Source organism: Scyliorhinus torazame, chromosome 17 (genome assembly GCF_047496885.1).
Source record: "Scyliorhinus torazame isolate Kashiwa2021f chromosome 17, sScyTor2.1, whole genome shotgun sequence".
Taxonomy (NCBI): Eukaryota; Metazoa; Chordata; class Chondrichthyes; order Carcharhiniformes; family Scyliorhinidae; genus Scyliorhinus; species Scyliorhinus torazame.
In genome coordinates, this window is record NC_092723.1 from 128047848 (window position 1) to 128070394 (window position 22547).

Below are 22547 nucleotides of genomic sequence, written 5' to 3' on the forward strand. Positions count from 1 at the left end.
TGGTGGGTGTAGGGAGAGTGTGTGGTGGGTGTAGGGAGAGTGTGTGGTGGGTGTAGGGAGAGTGTGTGGTGGGATGTAGGGAGAGTGTGTGGTGGGATGTAGGGAGAGTGTGTGGTGGATGTAGGGAGAGTGTGGTGGGATGTAGGGAGAGTGTGTGGTGGGTGTAGCGAGAGTGTGTGGTGGGATGTAGGGAGAGTGTGTGGTGGGTGTAGCGAGAGTGTGTGGTGGGATGTAGGGAGAGTGTGTGGTGGGTGTAGGGAGAGTGTGTGGTGGGATGTAGGCAGAGTGTGTGGTGGGATGTAGGGAGGGTGTGTGGTGGGATGTAGGGAGAGAGTGTGGTGGGTGTAGCGAGAGTGTGTGGTGGGATGTAGGGAGAGTGTGTGGTGGGAAGTCAGGGAGAGTGTGCGGTGGGATGTAGGGAGTGTGTGGTGGGATGTAGGGAGAGTGTGTGGTGGGATGTAGGCAGAGTGCGAGGTGGGATGTAGGGAGGGTGTGTGGTGGGATGTAGGGAGAGAGTGTGGTGGGTGTAGCGAGAGTGTGTGGTGGGATGTAGGGAGAGTGTGTGGTGGGATGTAGGGAGAGTGTGTGGTGGGATGTAGGGAGAGTGTGTGGTGGGATGTAGGGAGAGTGTGTGGTGGGATGTAGGGAGAGTGTGTGGTGGGATGTAGGGAGAGTGTGCGGTTGGTGTAGGGAGAGTGTGCGGTGGGTGTAGGGAGAGTGTGCGGTGGGTGTAGGGAGAGTGTGTGGTGGGATGTAGGCAGAGTGTGAGGTGGGATGTAGGGAGAGTGTGTGGTGGGATGTAGGGAGAGTGTGTGGTGGGTGTAGGGAGAGTGTGTGGTGGGTGTAGCGAGAGTGTGTGGTGGGATGTAGGGAGAGTGTGTGGTGGGATGTAGGCAGAGTGTGAGGTGGGATGTAGGGAGAGTGTGTGGTGGGATGTAGGGAGAGTGTGTGGTGGGTGTAGGGAGAGTGTGTGGTGGGTGTAGCGAGAGTGTGTGGTGGGATGTAGGGAGAGAGTGTGGTGGGTGTAGCGAGAGTGTGTGGTGGGATGTAGGGAGTGTGTGGTGGGATGTAGGGAGTGTGTGGTGGGATGTAGGGAGAGTATGTGGTGGGATGTAGCGAGAGTGTGTGGTGGGATGTAGGGAGAGTGTGTGGTGGGATGTACGGAGTGTGTGGTGGGATGTAGGGAGAGTGTGTGGTGGGTGTAGGGAGAGTGTGTGGTGGGATGTCGGGAGAGTGTGTGGTGGGATGTAGGGAGAGTGTGTGGTGGATGTAGGGAGAGTGTGGTGGGATGTAGGGAGAGTGTGTGGTGGGTGTAGCGAGAGTGTGTGGTGGGATGTAGGGAGAGTGTGTGGTGGGTGTAGCGAGACTGTGTGGTGGGATGTAGGGAGAGTGTGTGGTGGGTGTAGGGAGAGTGTGTGGTGGGTGTAGGGAGAGTGTGTGGTGGGATGTAGGGAGAGTGTGTGGTGGGTGTAGCGAGAGTGTGCGGTGGGATGTAGGGAGAGTGTGTGGTGGGTGTAGGGAGAGTGTGTGGTGGGATGTAGGCAGTGTGAGGTGGGATGTAGGGAGGGTGTGTGGTGGGATGTAGGGAGAGAGTGTGGTGGGTGTAGCGAGAGTGTGTGGTGGGATGTAGGGAGAGTGTGTGGTGGGATGTAGGGAGAGTGTGCGGTGGGATGTAGGGAGTGTGTGGTGGGATGTAGGGAGAGTGTGTGGTCGGATGTAGGGAGAGTGTGCGGTGGGATGTAGGGAGAGTGTGTGGTGGGATGTAGGCAGAGTGTGAGGTGGGATGTAGGGAGGGTGTGTGGTGGGATGTAGGGAGAGAGTGTGGTGGGTGTAGCGAGAGTGTGTGGTGGGATGTAGGGAGAGTGTGTGGTGGGATGTAGGGAGAGTGTGCGGTGGGATGTAGGGAGTGTGTGGTGGGATGTAGGGAGAGTGTGTGGTCGGATGTAGGGAGAGTGTGCGGTGGGATGTAGGGAGAGTGTGAGGTGGGATGTAGGGAGGGTGTGTGGTGGGATGTAGGCAGAGTGTGAGGTGGGATGTAGGGAGGGTGTGTGGTGGGATGTAGGGAGAGAGTGTGGTGGGTGTAGCGAGAGTGTGTGGTGGGATGTAGGGAGAGTGTGTGGTGGGATGTAGGGAGAGTGTGTGGTGGGATGTAGGGAGAGTGTGTGGTGGAATGTAGGGAGAATGTGTGGTGGGATGTAGGGAGAGTGTGTGGTGGGATGTAGGGAGAGTATGTGGTGGGATGTAGGGAGAGTGTGTGGTGGGATGTAGGGAGAGTGTGTGGTGGGATGTAGGGAGAGTGTGTGGTGGGATGTAGGGAGAGTGTGTGGTGGGATGTAGGGAGAGTGTGTGGTGGGATGTAGGGAGAGTGTGTGGTGGGATGTAGGGAGAGTGTGTGGTGGGATGTAGGGAGAGTGTGTGGTGGAATGTAGGGAGAGTGTGTGGTGGGATGTAGGGAGAGTGTGTGGTGGGATGTAGGGAGAGTATGTGGTGGGATGTAGGGAGAGTGTGTGGTGGGATGTAGGGAGAGTGTGTGGTGGGATGTAGGGAGAGTATGTGGTGGGATGTAGCGAGAGTGTGTGGTGGGATGTAGGGAGAGTGTGTGGTGGGATGTAGGGAGTGTGTGCTGGGATGTAGGGAGAGTCTGTGGTGGGATGTAGGGAGAGTGTGTGGTGGGATGTAGGGAGAGTGTGTGGTGGGATGTAGGGAGAGTGTGCGGTGGGATGTAGGGAGAGTGTGTGGTTGGTGTAGGGAGAGTGTGTGGTTGGTGTAGGGAGAGTCTGTGGTGGGATGTAGGGAGAGTGTGTGGTGGGATGTAGGGAGAGTGTGTGGTGGGATGTAGGGAGAGTGTGTGGTTGGTGTAGGGAGAGTCTGTGGTGGGATGTAGGGAGAGTGTGTGGTGGGATGTAGGGAGAGTGTGTGGTGGGATGTAGGGAGAGTGTGTGGTGGGATGTAGGGAGAGTGTGTGGTGGGTGTAGGGAGAGTGTGTGGTGGATGTAGGGAGAGTGTGTGGTGGATGTAGGGAGAGTGTGTGGTGGGTGTAGGGAGAGTGTGCGGTGGGTGTAGGGAGAGTGTGTGGTGGGATGTCGGGAGAGTGTGTAGGTTGGGATGTAGGGAGAGTGTGTGGTGGGATGTAGGGAGAGTGTGTGGTGGGTGTAGTGAGAGTGTGTGTGGTGGGATGTAGGGAGGTGTGAGGTGGGATGTAGGGAGAGTGTGTGGTGGGATGTAGGGAGAGTGTGTGGTGGGATGTAGGGAGGTGAGAGTGTGTGATGTGGAGTGTGTGATGTAGGGAGGGTGTGTGGTGGGATGTAGGGAGAGTGTGTGGTGGGATGTAGCGAGTGTGTGGTGGGATGTAGGGAGAGTGTGTGGTGGGATGTAGGGAGAGTGTGTGGTGGGATTTAGGATTAATATTTGATTAAGTGTGCAGTCTTGCCTGTGAAGCAGTTTGAAGGTGAGAATGGAAATTTTGAAGTATAATGTTATTCTAACATCAATAAATAACATAATCTTCAAACTCTCATGTCTTCTTCACTAAGATTCTGGAGATGAATGTCACCAGATAATCGCAAAGTCCATCTCCATGTGTACCGTGCACCATTTCCATCTCCATGTGTACCGTGCACCATTCGTATCTTGTTAAACAGTACTTGTGTTCTGGTCATATACATGCTTGCTTCTGTTAGTTCTGGAAGGTATGTAGATCTTCTAATTTGATAATGTTTAATATCTGTGTTTCAATTTGCATTGGTTTGTTTTATACCACTCTGGGTTTTATTGCCCCGTGTTCTATGTCACATGGACCTTCTATGGGGTCAATTTGAGGCAACGTCAACCTGATTAGTGAAAATGTCTATCCAGCTGCCTCACAATAAACTCTCTCGATTAGCCAGACTGAAGCCACTGATTCTAACCAGCCGGATGTATCATTACCTCCCAAGTGGTAGCTCCCTCAGACCTATCATCGCAAACAGAGTCCTCATCCTCCTGAAAAAGAATCTGGCTTCGACCTGTGTCCATGACCTTCTAACTGCAGTGGGGCTTTGCTATTGGGATTCAGGGAACTTTGTAACTTGATTTTGACAATAATTAAAAATTGCATTCCTGTCACATTGCCCATGAGTCAATGATTATTGCAAGAGTTTTAAAATTCACCCCGTAAGATTTTGTGATGCTGTAAATCCCAACTGATAGCCTGTCCCATCTGAATCGCTAATCACTGTGCACAATAATGGTAGCTTTCAGACCTGGAGCCCCAGCCTGTTCAAACCTCTCCGAGTGGTTTCTTCAGCGCCCATTTGTATTTGATTCCTCTGCCAAACACAATACTGAGCTTCATTACAGCTCCCAAACACGACTGTTCCTTTTAACTGTCTCCCTCAATTTGCACACTCCGCACGTGTTGAACTGCAACAGGAACAGGCCACTCAGCCCGTCTGTCTGTTTCATAGTACAGCTGGATCATGGCTGATCTTTACCTCACCTTGGCCTACCTGCTTTTACCCAACAAAAATCCCATGTAAAATCAACTCCGCAAAATGAGCTTGAAGGCGGAAATCCCAATTTTTTACACTCGTTTTAATTGAAAGATCGACTGGAATTGCATCATCAATGTTTATCTGACTCAACTGGAAGATATTTCCTTTTTTAGCTCCTTCCTTTAATTGCAACAGGGCCCTGCCTTAGAGATAGTCCTGAACGCTCCACCAATGTCTAGCCAACTGAGCTAAACCGACACCCGACGAGAACCCCACAATCTCAGCATAAATCTGATCCTGCCTAATCGGGAAGGCTGGTATTCATTGTCCATTCCTAATTACCCGTGGGAAGTTGGTGGTGAGCTGCCATCTTGAACCGCTGCAGTCCATCTGGTGTAGGTACACCCACAGTGCTGTTAGGGAGGGCGTTTCAGAATTTTGACCCAGCGACAATGAAGGAACGGCGATAAAGTTCCAAGTCAGGCTGGTGTGTTGTTTGGAGGGGAAGCTCCAGGCGATGATGTTCCCATGCTGTGCATATCCTTGTTCTTTTAGGTAACAGAGGGTGCAGGTTTGGATGATACTGTTGAAAGAGCCTTGGTAAGTTGCTGCATTGCGTTTTGTAGATGGTACACAATGCTGCCAATTATTGAACATTTAAGCTGACGGATGGAATGCAAATCAAGCCAGCATGTGGGGATAATAGGGGGGACGGGGGTAGAAAAGGTAAGGCACATTTTCAGATAAACAATTCTGAAGCTTGTCAGAAAGCAATTGTCACATTAGTAAATACCTTCTCTACTTTTGCCATTTGTTATTGAAAATATGGAAAGATGTGTCATTTGAAACATGGAAGTCTGGCAATATCTGGTCTGAGACAAACATGAGAGGATACAGGGAAAGATCCCACAAAGGATTAACAGCAGCTGCCAGAGCAGGATTGTAAAATGCAGATATCCTTGGTCAAGCAGGCTTAGCAAATAAGACAAACAGGATTTTGAATGAAGCCAAAAACAATGGCTCACACCTTCATTGAAAGTAACTATCTTAGTAAACATCTGGAAGGGAAAAGATTAGGTTCAGTTGAATTTGGGATAATTCCAGGTGTGAAATTTTGCTAATACCAGGTAAATTAAAGAAAACTGGAGACCATCAGTCTACGAGAAACATAATTCAAAGCCAAAATCAAAGTCAAAATTATGAGCTGAGGACACAATTGGAAAATAAAACTATAGAAATGACAGGAACCAAACCAAAAGTAACACCTATTAAAGTCAAAGCATTTTTGAATATCACAAAGGACACAATGTAATCAGATCTATGAGATGAGGTTATGTCAAAATGAATACTTAGTTGGATTAGAATGTTTAGATCAAAGATACTTTTTACAATCAAAGTGAAAAATGTTACTTTACAATAAAGTCATAAAAACTTAATAACTGTTAGAAAGAGAATATAAACGTAGAGACCAGACCAGAACCAGAACTCAGGGAGAAGCAGAGAAGGAAGACTAGAATTTAAAGAATAGGCAGAGTCAGCTCAGAGACAGCCAGCAGAGCCAGCTCTCACAGCTCGGTACATGGGAAAGATAGGACACAGCAACCAAGCTCATCAGCGAATACATCTAAAGAAGACCAGATTTTTAAAAGATTGATTGTCAAGTTGGGCCTGAAGGTCCTTTCAACCAACCAGAAGGATCCAGAAGCAAGATCTTTTACTTTTCTGTAAAGACAGTAATTGCAGCTTTTAAAAGAAAAAAATATAATAATAAAATAACTTTAATTTAACCTGAAATAGTGGTTATTCCAAAGTTTACTTTACTTACTTAGCAATACGGGACCCAGGATATCGACGCTAATAAGTGATAAGTAGATGAAATCTTCGGTGAAGGTATGGGTTATACCGGGGGATAACTTGAAAATATAGTTTGACCTGAATAGCACCCACTGAAGCCTGCATCGGAGTCGGGGAGTGAAAATCCCCTGTTCACCATTTAGAATATCGACCCTTTTTTGGTATAGGGGGAATTCTAAGAATAGTGGTGAGTATTTTAAAAAATGGCGTTCAGCGTGGAGGCCTAGAATATTAGAAGTTTCTAGAAAAACGAGGCTAGAATATTAGAAGTTTCTAGTTCCCAAACAACGGTTAGAATATTAGAAATTTCTAACCGGCACAAAGGCTAAAATATTAGAAGTTTCTAGTCTATGTGTGGGTCAAACTTTACCTGCCGAGTTTAGTTTGGAAAGTCATGTGTGATTGACTTTTGTAAGGATATTCTGTGGATCGAGGGGACTTAAAACTCAGGTTGGGTGTGAAATCAGCGGACTAGAAGATGCTGACCCTGAGAAAAAGTCTGCAAGACATCTTGGTGACAGCACTAACAATCTTGCATCCATTACTGGTAAAAGGAGGCCAAAAAATAAATCATCCTTAGAGTAAGGCAGATTGTGAGGAGACCGCCTAGAGAGTGGGGATGCCTAGAACCTTTAGAGACCAATAACCAATCGACCCTTAACTAAAACAGGAAGATAGTGCCTTAGTTAGCCTTGGATGGGGCCAAGAAAGGGTACTTATCCTTAATTTCAGATTGCAACTGAAAGGGACAACCAGGAACAGAACTTAGAATTCCGAAAAATGGCAATTAGAATTATTCACTTGATCTGAAACACGGTCAAGAGAATTGAAGCAATGAAACAGAGTGGAAAAAATGAACAGAGGCAAAAAACTCCTGTATAAGTGAGACTTATCAGCACGGAGGGGTCTCAATTTTTGTTAAGAGTAACTAAAACCCCACTGAATAGAGGTCCAAGATCTCAGTGGATAAACGTGAGTGTATGTCTAATAAAGAGTTGTGAATTTCCTTTGGTGTTTGTATTTTAAAAATTTTTTTTCATTTTGAAAAACCGGGTTTCACATTAATTAGAAGTTATAAACGGCAGGTAGAAATGTGATCAGTATTATGAGGTGGTAAGTCAGTATGTTCAGAACTAAATTGGTCTCAGAATAAACAGATAAAGAGTTTGTACTGGGCAGCAGTCAGCTGTATGCAGGAAATCACTTTGAAACTGACCATTAAAATTGACACTGCATAGCTCCGCAGGGTCTTAGTGCCCGATGATCACAAGAATGTCACCAGCAAAAGTAGTGATGTTTAGAATGTTAAATACATTGAAGAAGGAGCTTTGGAGAATAAAGATATTGGATCAAAAGTTAGATTCAGAGAATTACTTGCAGTATAAGGAAATGAGAATCTGATGGCAGGGAAAGATTTGATAAAAATAGATGCAGGTAGTAAAATTAAGATATAAAAACAATTGATAACACAGAGGAGATTTGGGTGAAGCTACCAACTAAAATTGCAGGGAAAATAATCAGTGAAGCTGTAAAATGTAAAGACAAGATTGTTCAGAATCTGGGTAAACATACAGTTGAATTAGAGAAGCATGGTGTCTGGAGCAAAAGAAATTGTATCGCAATTAAAACACATGACCCAATTGGTGGGAAGACAGTGAATTAAAACCCGTGAGCAGTATTGATTGGACAGATGATAAAGTTAAAATGTCATGTTTGGAACTTACCTTCATAAAAATACGGTCGTAATCAAAATAAAGTAATTAAAGTAAATGCAGTAGCAATATCAGGAATGTATCAGGGTATGGTTTCGACCAGATTGGATCACTGAGTGAGCAAAAGAGGAGGAGTTTGAGATTCTTCGAATCTCACTCAGGGGTGCAATGACAGAAGGAGGAGGCTTAACAGGCTTTAATTGTATGAAGGATATAAAGGATAAGGAAAATAAACCAGTTCAAAAAAAAAGGAAAGAAATGGTAGCAAAAGAAACCCGGAAGTCCTGGAGAGGGCGCTTCTGGAGTGTTCAAACGAAGATAGAAAGTACAAATTAAAGAATAGGGCCCTCTCCACCCTTGACCTGTTCATTTGATTTTTCAGATGGAAAAAATAAATAACAGATAAACCAGTTCACAAGAAGGAAGAGAACTGCACTCCAGAGAAGAACGTTTTAGACAGGATTGGGGGGAAACTAATGATACAATTGGCTACATATTTGAGGGAATTAAATGACAGAGCCCGGAGGAAAACTTTACGGGTTAGAAACAAATCAAAATTTCTAATTATTACTGAGCAAGGAAACCTCCGGTCAGACATCTCTAATTGGACATCAACTGATGGATGATCTGCGGTCTCCATGGGGTAGGTACTACGCGATGGAGTTATTAAGGGTCTCGGCAGACAGCAGCGACTGACGAGGAACCTCACTATGATAAAAGACAATAGTTTAAGAATTTTTGTAGCTTGATGCCACGGTGGGAAAATTATTACCAATGCAGCAAACAATATTGCATTGAAGAGCTGTAATCGTTATTAGGGAAGAAATGTCATGTAAATTGTTAGGGACTTATGTATGTACGATAATGGGGGTATGTGTGCCGTTCAAGAATTTGATCAGCATTTCTAAGATGTGTGAAGGTTTTAATAGAGAGGGGGAATAGTGGTAGTTTAGTGTGTTTTCTTGATTTAACTGCATAGAACTTCACAAATAATATTGATGTTGTTTACACGCCATATTTAGTATGTAATGACTATTGGTCCCAAAGCCACGAAGGGATGTGTCGATATTGTACCTTATTTTTAGTATTGAAATTGTGATAACAGTTGCAAATATGTAAAGTTGTAACACACGGTCTAATGTGTGGTTAGGTGATGAGTAATTTGTTAAGATAAGACTTAATTTTTTTTTTAACTGTGTATTCAACAATAGGGAGAATTTATTTGGAAAAAGAAAAGTGACAGTTCAATGTGGTTTTGCGAATACTATCGGCATATTGTATTGCAAATGTTGTAAGGGAAATGATAACAGACGAAAGGGATTTGAAGGAAGTTTGTCAGAAAGATATTCTCTCATGTACACCAGGGGCTGGCAGACATACATGGTTCAGGACAATGTTAGACATTAATGTGGGGATGTCAGAGATAGAAGCAGGATCGATTGAACCTTTTAAATTAATGAAGCAAGGGAATCAGTGGGTGGTACATGATATCATAATTTACCATTCCAATGAGACATGGAAGGCAATTTGGATGATGGAAAAATGGGATACTTAACAGCCAGTGATGGACAAAAGACCTTTTTGGTTACTAATGGACTGAGATGTGTGCTGTTTCTAAGGGACATGAGGAAGCTTCTACGGTGCTGCTACCCCAAGGAAGTAAAATGCTTTGGAGGTAGTGGAACACACAGATATAGCTATTGTGTTACCTTCCTGAGTGACTGCGATTATGGTTCACGGTAATTGGACTTGAGGAAAGAACGAAAATAGACAATGGTCTGTGATATGGATACATTTACGAATTGCTTTCGGTGCACAATTTAAAATCACAAAACATGTACATACAAATGGGAAAGATCAGGGATAAATGTTAGTTAGCACAATTAGATGGGGGGATAATTGACAAAATTATATAGTTATGTTTCAAATGTCAAAACGGGGTGTTATTGAAAATATGGAAAGATGTGTCATTTGAAACATGGAAGTCTGGCAATATCTGGTCTGAGACAAACATGAGAGGATACAGGGAAATATCCCACAAAGGGTTAACAGCAGCTGCCAGAGCAGGATTGTAAAATGCAGATATCCTTGGTCAAGCAGGCTTAGCAATCAAGACAAGCAGGATTTTGAATGAAGCCAAAAACAATGGCTCACACCTTCATTGAAAGTAACTATCTTAGTAAGCATCTGGAAAGGAAAAGATTAGGTTCAGTTGAATTTGAAACAATTCTAGGTGTGACATTTTGCTAATACCAGGTAAATTAAAGAAAACTGGAGACTATCAGTCTACGAGAAACATAATTCAAAGCCAAAATCAAAGTCAAAATTATGAGCTGAGGACACAATTGGAAAATAAAACTATAGAAATGACAGGAACCAAACCAAAAGTAACACCTACTGAAGTCAAAGCATGTTTGAATATCACAAAGGACACAATGTAATCAGATCTATGAGATGAGGTTATGTCAAAATGAATACTTAGTTGGATTAGAATGTTTAGATCAAAGATACTTTTTACAATCAAAGTGAAAAATGTTACTTTACAATAAAGTCATAAAAACTTAATAACTAAATAGAAAGAGAATATAAACGTAGAGACCAGACCAGAACCAGAACTCAGGGAGAAGCAGAGAAGGAAGACTAGAATTTAAAGAATAGGCAGAGTCAGCTCAGAGACAGCCAGCAGAGCCAGCTCTCACAGCTCGGTACATGGGAAAGATAGGACACAGCAACCAAGCTAATCAGCGAATGCATCTAAAGAAGACCAGATTTTAAAAAGAAGATTGATTGTCAAGTTGGGCCTGAGGGTCCTTTCAACCAACCAGAAGGATCCAGAAGCAAGATCTTTTACTTTTCTGTAAAGACAGTAATTGCAGCTTTTAAAAGAAAAAATATTATAATAAAATAACTTAATTTAACCTGAAATAGTGGTTATTCCAAAGTCTACTTTACTTACTTAGCAATGCAGGACCCAGGATATCGATGCTACTAAGTGGTAAGTATATGAAATCTTCGGTGAAGGTATGGGTTATACCGGGAGATAACTTGAAAATATAGTTTGACCTGAATAGCACCCACTGAAGCCTGCATCGGAGTCGGGGAGTGAGAATCCCCTGTTCACCATTTAGAATATCAACCCTTTTTTGGTATAGGGGGAATTCTAAGAATAGTGAGTTTTTAACTTCACATTTCAGCTTAAAAATAAGACACAGCATTAAAGAATTGAATGAAATGAAAATCGCTTATTGTCACAAGCAGGCGTCAAATAAAGTTACTGTGAAAAACCTCTAGTCGCCAGATTCCGACGCCTGTTCGGGGAGGCAGGTCGGGGAATTCAACCCGCTCTGCTGGCCTGCCTTGTGTAGTGATATGCATCACTGTATATACACAAGGAGTTAATGTGAATACACTAGAACTAAGTAACCACTAGAGGGAACACCAGAGATGTCATGACATGCAGACATACAACCAATGGGTCATTAGAACAGGACACAACCAATGGGTAATCAGGACACCCAGAGGTGGCATTACCACAAGGGGGCACTACACGACCCATATAAAAGGACAGGGCACACAGGCTCTGCCTCTTTCCACAGACAGACATCTCGAGAGTTAGACAGGGTTGATCAGCAGCATCACACCCCAGCACGTGGCTTAGAGCAAGCTGGTATAGTTAGACTGAGTTACTAGAGAGGTAGATTAGCAGAGTGTCAAACTCATTTAAGAACTGTGTTAATAGTTCAATAAACACGTTGAACTCATTTCAAAGTCTGGAGCATCCATTCGTAGAGACTACAAGGAAGCAGCTTGTATTATCCGAAGCAGCATAACACAACATGATACCAGGAGTTACTGTACAATCTATTTAGTTCAACTCAGCAAGATCCGTGACAACCAGCTACTGCATACAGGCACAATGGACAAGATTCAGGCTCCTCATCAGCTCAGGACCACCGGCAATCTTAGTGCCAACTGGCGATCATTCAAGCAGAAATTTCAACTAAACATGGTAGCATCCAACCTCAACGGCGCGACCGATGCGCGGAAGATAGCTTTTCTACTCACCATTGCGGGTGATCATGCAATACAGATCTTCCAACTCCTTTAAATACTCCGACAGAACGAAATTCCAGACCATCCTGGACAAATTCGACAGCCACTGTCAGGTAGACACAAAAGAAATCGGTAAAACTGGCGCGAATACTCAACATGAGGCAGAGGTGGGGTTGCAACAGAAGCAAACGACAGTTTTGATTGGCAGCCATCTTGCACGTATCCAGCCAGACCAGTCCGCACATGCGCATTTCCCTAGAAGACGCGACCCGGCAAAATGGTGTTTTGCGCATGTGTGAGAAGCCGCGCATGCACAGTTTACAAAGCGCACAGTAAAGGAAAAGCGATTTGCGCATGCACAATCCATTTCTACGCTTTACTTCACAAGCGTCATGACATCAGAGGCCCTGGACCACGCCCACTTAAAGGGGAAATGTCCGAAAATGAAAAAGAAGAGTTTTAAAGCCACAAAACACAATTCCTTCACCTCGAAAGACGGAACAATGCCTGAACCTCTACCAGCAGTTGAAAATAACCTCCGCAGCACCCTGGAACATGCAGTTAGCACCATCCAAAGAGATGATTTGTACATTGAAGAATACTACTCAGACATGGATGAGTTCTTTGGATTTGATGATCATTGCATTAGCAACACGGTTGCAAAGCTCAACACGACACTACTCATGGAAACAAATCCAATACCATGATGCCATGGCAGATTGTCAATACATTGGATGACAGCAACCTGTCAAATACCCAAGAAGACAAAGCCCATAGAGAGCGGCCTGACGCCACACCAGTGGTCCACGCACCACGAAAAGTGGTCCACGCGCCACGAAGAGTCCCCGACCCCACACAGAAAGCGATGACAGACTCCACAGCGAGACAACTGCACGACTCCGTTGAGAGTGCACAGATCGACTCCACAGCGAGACCACTGCACGACTCCACAAAGGGAACGATGCCAGACCCCACAGAGATACAGGCCTCCACAGCGAGCTCGTTGACAGACTCCACAATGGAAGCAAGTCAAGACTCCATAATGCAGTCCATGCATGAACAAGACCATGAAGGTCTATCCACCTTATCTGAGCAACCAGCAGCAGCGATGCAATTCTACCAAGCTCTCGTGAACAACAAAAAGACTATGACAGTCTACCCAGCTTATTTGAGCCACCAGAAGACTATGAAAGTCTACCCAGCTCATTTAACCAACAAGAAGACACTGAATGTCTACCCACTGTATGTGAGACAAGTGACGAAGAAATCATGATTCCCATACAAGATGTGCAAGATCACAGCGAGACTGACAGATCTCAGCTCATATGTACAGAAGCACTCAACAATCAAAGTGAAACTACTCTTGAGTCCAGTGAGACCACGTCAATTAAAACCTCATCTATTCCAACCTATCCACAAGAAAATGAAACCTTGGAAGATTTTGACTCTAGAAGAGGAGCATCAAGAAATCAAAGATGATTCAAGTGAACCTGAAATGACTCCAAAAGCGGAGCACCAAGAAATCAATGATGATTCAAGTGAACCTGAAATGACTCCAAGAGAGGAGCATCAAGAAACCAAAGATGATTCAAGTGAACCAGAAATTACTCCAGAAAAGGAGCACCAAGGAATCAAAGAGAAATCACATCAACCACAAAGGAGTGATGTCACCAAGATCAATGCCACATCAGGTCATTCTCACAATCCTCAAGAAGAAACGCTCAATGAAGCATCAGATACCACAAAGGACACTGACACAAGTAACTTTGAGAATGAACCGAATTACACGGAACGGTCATTGAGCGCAACAAGAACAACAAAAACAACACGAAGCATAACAAAGGCAACAACAAGCACGACAAACACAACAAAAACAACAACCGAACGACTTGTATGACATGGTACAACTCTGCACATGAAGGACAATGTGAGAGCACAGCTCAAGACAATGGCAAGAGTGCAGACATACCATGGCATGACACCGAATCTCACCGATTCATGTTTGCTCCACTACAAACAAGCAAACCAGCTTTCAGGAAAGATGACATACAGAATCGCTACCACAAGAACAGAAAAAAAAAAAGAGTCCAATCAGACAACGAAGTGAATCGACCATTCGAACACCTCATGATCACAGGAACACTGACGACGTTCACAAGAAAATGACAGCATCAACATCACCACTTCAACGACAAAACAAGCAAGCCACACGACCGTACTAATTCCTAAAGCTTGGACTCATAAATGTTAATTGGTATTGTATAATCATCAATATCATCACAACTTGTACATGTCATAATTTATCTACCTGTTTTGTACCATTTTCTTTAACAAAGTACAGAAAATATGTAACACGAAAAAAGGGGGGGGGATGTAGTGATCTGCATCACTATATACACAAGGGGTTAATGTAAATACACTACAACTAAGTAACCACTAGAGGGAACACCAGAGATGTCATGACATGCAGACATACAACCAATGGGTCATTAGAAAAGGACACAACCAATGGGTAATCAGGACACCCAGAGGTGGCATTACCACAAGGGGGCACTACATGACCCATATAAAAGGACAGGGCACACAGGCTCTGCCTCTTTCCACATACAGACATCTCGAGAGTTAGACAGGGTTGATCAGCAGCATCACACCCCAGCACGTGGCTTAGAGCAAGCTGGTACAGTTAGATTGAGTTACTAGAGAGGTAGATTAGCAGAGTATCGAACTCATTTAAGAACTGTGTTAATAGTTCAATAAACATGTTGAACTCTTTTCATAGTCTGGAGCATCCTTTCGTAGAGACTACAACAAGGAAGCAGCTTGTGTTATCCGAAGCAGCATAACACACCTTGATCTGCTTTAAAAGCCAGCTATTTAGCCCTGTGCTAAACCAGCCCCTGGTTGGGTGTTCAGTTGCTGCTTTAGAAATTAACAAGGAGGCAGGCGAGCAGTAAGGAGTAGAAATAAATCTTTAATTTGAACACAATAACGGGCACCACAGTCACTGAGATGAGGCATCAACAGCTTGTATTCATGTAGCAACTTTAGCTCAGGAAAACCTCCCACAGTGCTTCACAGGGGAGCTATAAAGCAAAACGTGACACCGGGTCGCATAAGGCGGGTGACCATTAATTGCCCCACTTAAGTATTCGGGCGAGAAGTGTGACCACCCACCTTCTGGCCCTGGATTTTACTGGGTCAGAGGTGGGAAGCGGGAGGGGTCCCCCAGCCCTCAGCACCGGAGCCCCCTCCCCCAAACCCCTTACCTGAGAGGAGGTGACATTGGCACCTGAAGGCATGGCCACTATTAGTGTCGCCATCAAAGTCAGCGATACTCAAGAGGGCAGAATTGTTGTTGTAAATAACGCACGTCCATCTGGTCTCTCATGCACTTGCACGGGGCACTGATATCAAACACAACTTATGATTAAGGAAGCTGGTTTGTGGTCTGCATGGGGGAAAAAAACGAATTGGCAAAGAAAAAAATCCCCAAAATCCCAAGTAGCACAATGTAATTTGGTATAAATCAGTTGACAGTAAAGCGATGAACCTGACCATCTTGGGCAGGAGAGCTCGGGAGAGTTACAAGCCAGGTCATTGTTTTTCCATGATCATGGGGAAAATGCCTGGAAGCGTGGATTGCATTGGTCACAAATGCCGGTGAAAACGCTTGGAATCCTACGTATGAAGAAAGGAATTGGAATTACTCAGTTGCAGGAGGCCCTACATATAATTTACTTTTTAATCACTTTGCAGAAAATGCAACTAGGAAAGCCATGTGCTTGAAACAAAACCAATCCCACAGCTTTGCGGCACAGCTCCTTGATCCGGCAATGCCAAGCTTCGTCCCATTAAAGATCAGCCAATCCGGGGATTGGGAACATTGATGCAAAAGACTCCACTTCCTCCATCAGTTGTCTGATCTTGTTCTGGTGGTTTTTGTCAGTCAGCATCTTCTCCTTGAATTCCTTGAGTGGTGCCTTTGCCCCGACGTCTCTCTGAATCTCCAGTGTTATCTGGATCCCTGTAGAGATTAAATAAAACCTTCCATGGATATCAGCACTCAGAAATGGGGCCCGCTTTGTTTGAGGCAACCTCTCAGTAGTACATCAACAAGCACCACAAAATGTCAGGTGACACCAGGGAGCTGAGAAATCCAGCCCAGGGTCAAGCACTTCACAGCTGGGTGGGCTCCCTGACCCCTCCTCCAAGGGGGAGGTAAAGGGGATTGGGAGGAGGCTGAACTCCAGAAAATTCATTGATAATTTAGCTGACCATATTATTAAACAGCTCTGAACCCTCCTCCAACTGGGATGGACCGCCACAACCCCACCCTAGCTGGGATTGACTGCCCCTCCTCCCGACATACTCCAGCTGGGATTGACTCCCCATCCCCCCAACCCACTGCAGCTGGCCCCACCGACCCACTCCAGCTGAGATTGACTCCCCCTCCCCCCGACCCACTCCAGCTGGGATTGACTCCACATCCCCCTGGCCCACTCCAGCTGGGATTGACATCCCCTCCCCCCAACCCACTCCAGCTGGGATTGACTCCACAACCGCCTGGCCCACTCCAGCTGGGATTGACTCCCCCTCCCCACTCCAGCTGGGATTTACTGCCCCTCCTCCAGGCGCACTCCAGCTGGGATTGGCTCCCCCGACCCACTCCAGCTGGGATTGACTCCAACTCACCCGACCCATTCCAGCTGGGATTGACTCCAACTTCCCCGACCCACTCCAGCTGGGATTGACCGCCCCTCCCCTGACCCACTCCAGCTGGGATTGACTGCCCCTCCCCCGACCCACTCCAGCTGGGATTGACTCCAACTCCCCTCTCCAGCTGGGATAGACTCTCCCTCCTCTCCAGCTGGGATTGACCGTCCCTCCCCCGACCCACTCCAGATGGGATTGACTCCAACTCCCCTGACCCACTCCAGCTAGGATTGACCGCCCCTCCCACAACCCACTCTAGCTGGGATTGACTCCAACTCCATCGACCCACTCCAGCTGAGATTGACTGCCCCTCCCCTGACCCACTCCAGCTGGGATTGACTCCCCCTCCCCGACCCACTCCAGCTGGGATTGACTCCCCCTCCCCCGACCCACTCCAGTTGGGATTGACCACCCCTCCCCTGACCCACTCCAGCTGGGATTGACCGCCCCTCCCCCTCCCCAGTCCAGCTGGGATTGACCGCCCCGACCCCGACCCACTCCAGCTGGGATTGACTCCCCCTCCCCCGACCCACTCCAGCTGGGATTGACCACCCCTCCCCTGACCCACTCCAGCTGGGATTGACCGCCCCTCCCCCTCCCACTCCAGCTGGGATTGACCGCCCCTCCCCCGACCCACTCCAGCTGGGATTGACTCCAACTCCCTCGACCCACTCCAGCTGGGATTGACTCCAACTCCCCCGACCCACTCCAGCTGGGATTGACTCCCCCTCCCCCGACCCACTCCAGCTGGGATTGACTCTCCCTCCCCCGACCCACTCCAGCTGGGATTGACTCCCCCTCCCCAGTTGATGAATGTTTCTCTTCTTTTGAGATTCAGTCATCCCCAGGTAATGCATTCAGCCCCTCTCACTGAAAAAAACCTTCACCTCGCCTGTTAGTTTGGAGGTTTCCCAGTGCCCTGCCCTGAAGACACGGGTAACTTCAGTGTTCCAGATCAGTGCCAAACAACTTTACCTCGGTGAACAAGAGCTGCCACTGTCCGGAAATCCTTCTCCTTAAACCCTCGGGAGGTGAGGGCTGGAGTCCCCAGACGGAGGCCACTGGGACGTAAAGCACTCTTGTCACCTGTCGGACAATAACAGATTAAAATATCCTCATTCCCACTTCATTGTTTCACATCTTTTCCACAGTGTTATGGGCCAGGGTTTAGAGAACCCCAAAGTGTATCATGTAGTTCACCTGACCCAAAACGTTTAATAGATTGTGGTATGGGGATCACACGGCCCACTCTACAGGTATGGGACAGCAGAAATGGAAAAGTATTTTTTAAAGCAAAACAATGTTTATTCTATGAACTCAAGTTAACCTTTTTAAAACATAGTGAACATCTTAGCAACCATTAATTCAAATACAACCCCCAAAGAATACAACACTATGTAATGCTTACGCTGTCCTTTTAACACCCAGAAGACTTACAAATAAACATAACCTTTAACAGAAGCACATCAGGTTAAAGTCACTACTCAGAACATTTATAATTCTGAATCCACCAATGATCAAGAGATAGTCTTCTCATGGCAGAGAGAACAGCAGTACACCTGCTTTGTCTGGCTTCAGCTCCAACACTGAAAACGAAACTAAAACACACCCTGCAGCAAACAGCCTAAAACAAAAGTAAAAAGCTGACAGCCCAGCTCCACCCACACTCTGACATCACTGCAGTAATATGAGCAGCCAAACATTTCACAAAGCAACATTCTCATGACAACAGTCAAAGACAAACGTGTATCCAAGTGTTCTTTTTTCCCCTGTCTGTTGTGGTTATCGGAACTGGCATGGGCCATTCAGCCCCTCAGGCCTATTCCGTTAATCCAATAGATCATACGCAATCTGTATTTTAACCCCAAACACCCAAACCCATGGTTCCCTTTCCTTAAGGCAAATAGAAAATGATTAATCTCAATTTTAAAATATTCAGTTGATTCCCCCTCCAGTCTCCACAGCTTTTTGGGGGCTGAGAGTTCCAGATACCCACTTCCCTTTGTGTGAAGAAGTGCTTCCTGACATCACTCTTCAATGGCCATGTTCTAATTTGAGGGATGCCAATTGAGAGGTAACGTGGTGGTGATGCCATGGGATGTTTTATATCCGCCTGAAGAGGAACTTCCTTGGTCAACTGTTCCACCCAAAAGAAAGCACATCCGATGGTGCAGCACGCTGTCAGTGATGCCTTGGTGTTAGAACTCTGGATGACAGAGTGAATGAACACTCTAACCCATTCATGCTCTGGAATGAATTCAAAGTGATAGTGGCTATATTTTTTTCAATATAAAAAAAGACTTGACGCTTGCCAATGTCTGAGGGGTAGTATCAAAGTGCAACAGTATTTTACACCCTGGGTCGGAGCATAATCTCCAAGTGACTACGTCTTGGTCATGCCTCACGTAGTGTCACATCCATCACGTAATATCGCTACAATCTCTGTGCTCGAGTAATCTCTTCTGATTCTTTCTTTAGACAGCAGAGCAGAGGAAGACCGGTTTAACCCAATATTTGCCTCACCATCATATTATTGACATAACTACAAGAGGTTTTGTTCACCTATCTGTCCGCCCAAGCCAGGACAAACTCTCAAGCTCTCTGATTTCCCTCACTCGGCTAGTGTCTGGCCAGAGAGAGGGTAATATGGTGGCCTTGACGCCCAGTTATTCTGTCTCTGCTTCAACTACATCTGAACCTTTGAAATTTTGCTACGGTGTTTATCATTTGGTTCCCACACAGGAGCTTTCCTGCTTGTGTACTCTACCACATTTCTGCCAAAGTTTACTATTTAACCAGTTAGTTCCTTTCATTGGCTACAGGAATAGTGCCAGAGGACTGGAGGATAGCAAATGTGGTCCCTTTGTTCAAAAAGGGGAGCAGAGACAACCCCGGCAACTATAGACCGGTGAGCCTCACGTCTGTAGTGGGTAAAGTCTTGGAGGGGATTATAAGAGACAAGATTTATAATCATCTAGATAGGAATAATATGATCAGGGATAGTCAGCATGGCTTTGTGAAGGGTAGGTCATGCCTCACAAACCTTATTGAGTTCTTTGAGAAGGTGACTGAACAGGTAGACGAGGGTAGAGCAGTTGATGTGGTGTATATGGATTTCAGTAAAGCGTTTGATAAGGTTCCCCACGGTAGGCTATTGCAGAAAATACGGAGGCTGGGGATTGAGGGTGATTTAGAGATGTGGATCAGAAATTGGCTAGCTGAAAGTCAGAGGGTGGTGGTTGATGGGAAATGTTCAGAATGGAGTTCAGTTACAAGTGGCGTACCACAAGGATCTGTTCTGGGGCTGTTGCTGTTTGTCATTTTTATCAATGACCTAGAGGAGGGCGCAGAAGGGTGGGTGAGTAAATTTGCAGACGACACTAAAGTCGGTGGTGTTGTCGACAGTGCGGAAGGATGTAGCAGGTTACAGAGGGACATAGATAAGCTGCAGAGCTGGGCTGAGAGGTGGCAAATGGAGTTTAATGTAGAGAAGTGTGAGGTGATTCACTTTGGAAGGAATAACAGGAATGCGGAATATTTGGCTAATGGTAAAGTTCTTGGAAGTGTGAATGAGCAGAGGGATCTAGGTGTCCATGTACATAGATCCCTGAAAGTTGCCACCCAGGTTGATAGGATTGTGAAGAAGGCCTATGGAGTGTTGGCCTTTATTGGTAGAAGGATTGAGTTCCGGAGTCAGGAGGTCATGTTGCAGCTGTACAAAACTCTGGTACAGCCGCATTTGGAGTATTGCGTACAGTTCTGGTCACCGCATTATAGGAAGGACGTGGAGGCTTTGGCAGAGGAGATTTACCAGGATGTTGCCTGGTATGGAGGGAAAATCTTATGAGGAAAGGCTGATGGACTTGAGGTTGTTTTCGTTGGAGAGAAGAAGGTTAAGAGGAGACTTAATAGAGGCATACAAAATGATCAGAGGGTTAGATAGGGTGGACAGTGAGAGCCTTCTCCCGCGGATGGAAATGGCTGGCACGAGGGGACATAGCTTTAAACTGAGGGGTAATAGATATAGGACAGAGGTCAGAGGTAGGTTCTTTATGCAAAGAGTGGTGAGGCCGTGGAATGCCCTACCTGCAACAGTAGTGAACTCGCCAACATTGAGGGCATTTAAAAGTTTATTGGATAAGCATATGGATGATAATGGCATAGTGTAGGTTAGATGGCTTTTGTTTCGGTGCAACATCGTGGGCCGAAGGGCCTGTACTGCGCTGTATCGTTCTATGTTCTAAAAGCTTTGGGTCCAAAACCGCTTTGCTAACGAAGGTCCAAGCCACAATTCCCCGTCGGCTTATCTCTCAGCTGCTTCTTCCCAGGGTGTTACACAAGCAGAATGAAATAGTTCAGGTGTAAGATTAGGTCTAAGAGTGAAATTAAATACAGTGGCAGGCGTAAGGAAATGCCGTAATTCTTGGGCCTGCTGCCTTTCCGATGAGGCAGTAAACTAAGATCCTGTTTGATTTCTAGGGTGGACAGAAAATAACCTATTGTATTATTTTGGAGAACAGCCTCAAACAGCATCACTTAAAGCAGATTATTGGGTCATTATAGCCATAGAACCACAAAATCCTTACAGTGGTGAAGGAGGCCATTTGAAGGAGGCCCTCTGAAAGAGCACCATGCCTAGGCCCACTTCTCTGCCAATCCCTGTAACCCCACCTGACCTGCACAGCCCGGGGAACTAAAGAGCAATTTTAGCATGGCCAATCCACCTAACCTGCACCTGACCTGCAAATCTTTGGACTGTGGGAGGAAACTGGAGCACCCAGGGAAACTCACACAGACACAGGAGCAAGTGCAAACTCCATACAAACAGTCATCCAAGGCCGGAATTGAACCTGGGTACCTAGCACTGTGAGGCAGCAGTGCTAACCACTGTGCTACCATGCTGCCCATTGTTATAAATGCTGCAAAGCACTTTGGGTCATCCTTAGGTCATGAATGGTTCTATATAAATGCAATTTCTTTCTTTTCAACTCAGCGACTGATATTTGGCCAGCATGATGGCACAGTGGTTAGCACTGCTGCCTCACAGCGCCAGAGACCCGGGTTCAATTCTGGCCTTGGGTGACTGTGGAGTCTGCACGTTCTCCCCGTGTCGGCATGGGTTTCCTCCGAATGCTCCTGTTTCCTCCCACAGTCCAAAGATGTGCGGGTTAGGTAGATTGGCCATGCTAAATTGCCCTTAAGTATCCAAAAGGTTAGGTGGGGTTACAGGGATCGGGTCAGGGAGTGAACCTAGGTAGGGTACTCTTTCCAAGGGTTGGTGCAGACTCGATGGGCTGAATGGCCTCCATCTGCACTGTAGAGATTCTATGATTCTAAGTTCTTTAAAGAACCATTCAATATGGATTGGGAGTCCCCTGTAGGAATGGCTAGGAATCCTAACTCTCTCCAAGTCCCATTCAATCCATCATCCCTTTGCTCATTGACCGACATTGGCTTCCAGTCCGACAATGTCTCAATTTAAACTTCTCATTCTTGTTTCCAAATTCCTCAAGTCTCGCTTGTACCTTTCTCTATAACCTCCACCAGCCATTACAACAATCCTTTTGAGATCTCTGCACTCCACCATTCCTCATGCATCTTCAATTTATTTTCTTCCCTCGACCATTGGCTACCTTGGTCTTAAGCTCTGGCATTTCATCCCTAAACCTGTCCGGATTCTCCCTTCCGTCTTTTACAACAGCCCCGTCTCTTTGACCAAGCTGTTGGTCATCAGCCCTCATAT

General features: G+C 45.9%; 1 protein-coding gene and 1 long non-coding RNA gene across 3 annotated transcripts in view; both read right to left on the reverse strand.

The window, feature by feature from the left end:
- LOC140393574 (uncharacterized) overlaps nt 1-12197 on the reverse strand; it is a 79758-nt gene extending 67561 nt beyond the window's left edge. The window contains exons 1-2 of the long non-coding RNA XR_011935672.1: nt 12104-12197; nt 4815-5055 (exon numbers count right to left, since the gene is read on the reverse strand). This is a non-coding gene — a long non-coding RNA (uncharacterized lncRNA). The remainder of the gene's footprint in view (nt 1-4814; nt 5056-12103) is intronic.
- Nucleotides 12198-15042: 2845 nt separating this feature from the next.
- The window catches only part of shmt1 (serine hydroxymethyltransferase 1 (soluble)), a 62715-nt gene continuing 55210 nt past the window's right edge, over nt 15043-22547 (reverse strand). For both annotated transcript variants that reach the window (XM_072481014.1, XM_072481013.1), the window contains 2 exons: nt 17780-17890; nt 15043-16115 (listed from right to left, as the gene is read on the reverse strand). In XM_072481014.1, coding sequence (XP_072337115.1) covers nt 15943-16115; nt 17780-17890 — 284 coding nt within the window. In that variant the 3' untranslated portion in view covers nt 15043-15942. The remainder of the gene's footprint in view (nt 16116-17779; nt 17891-22547) is intronic.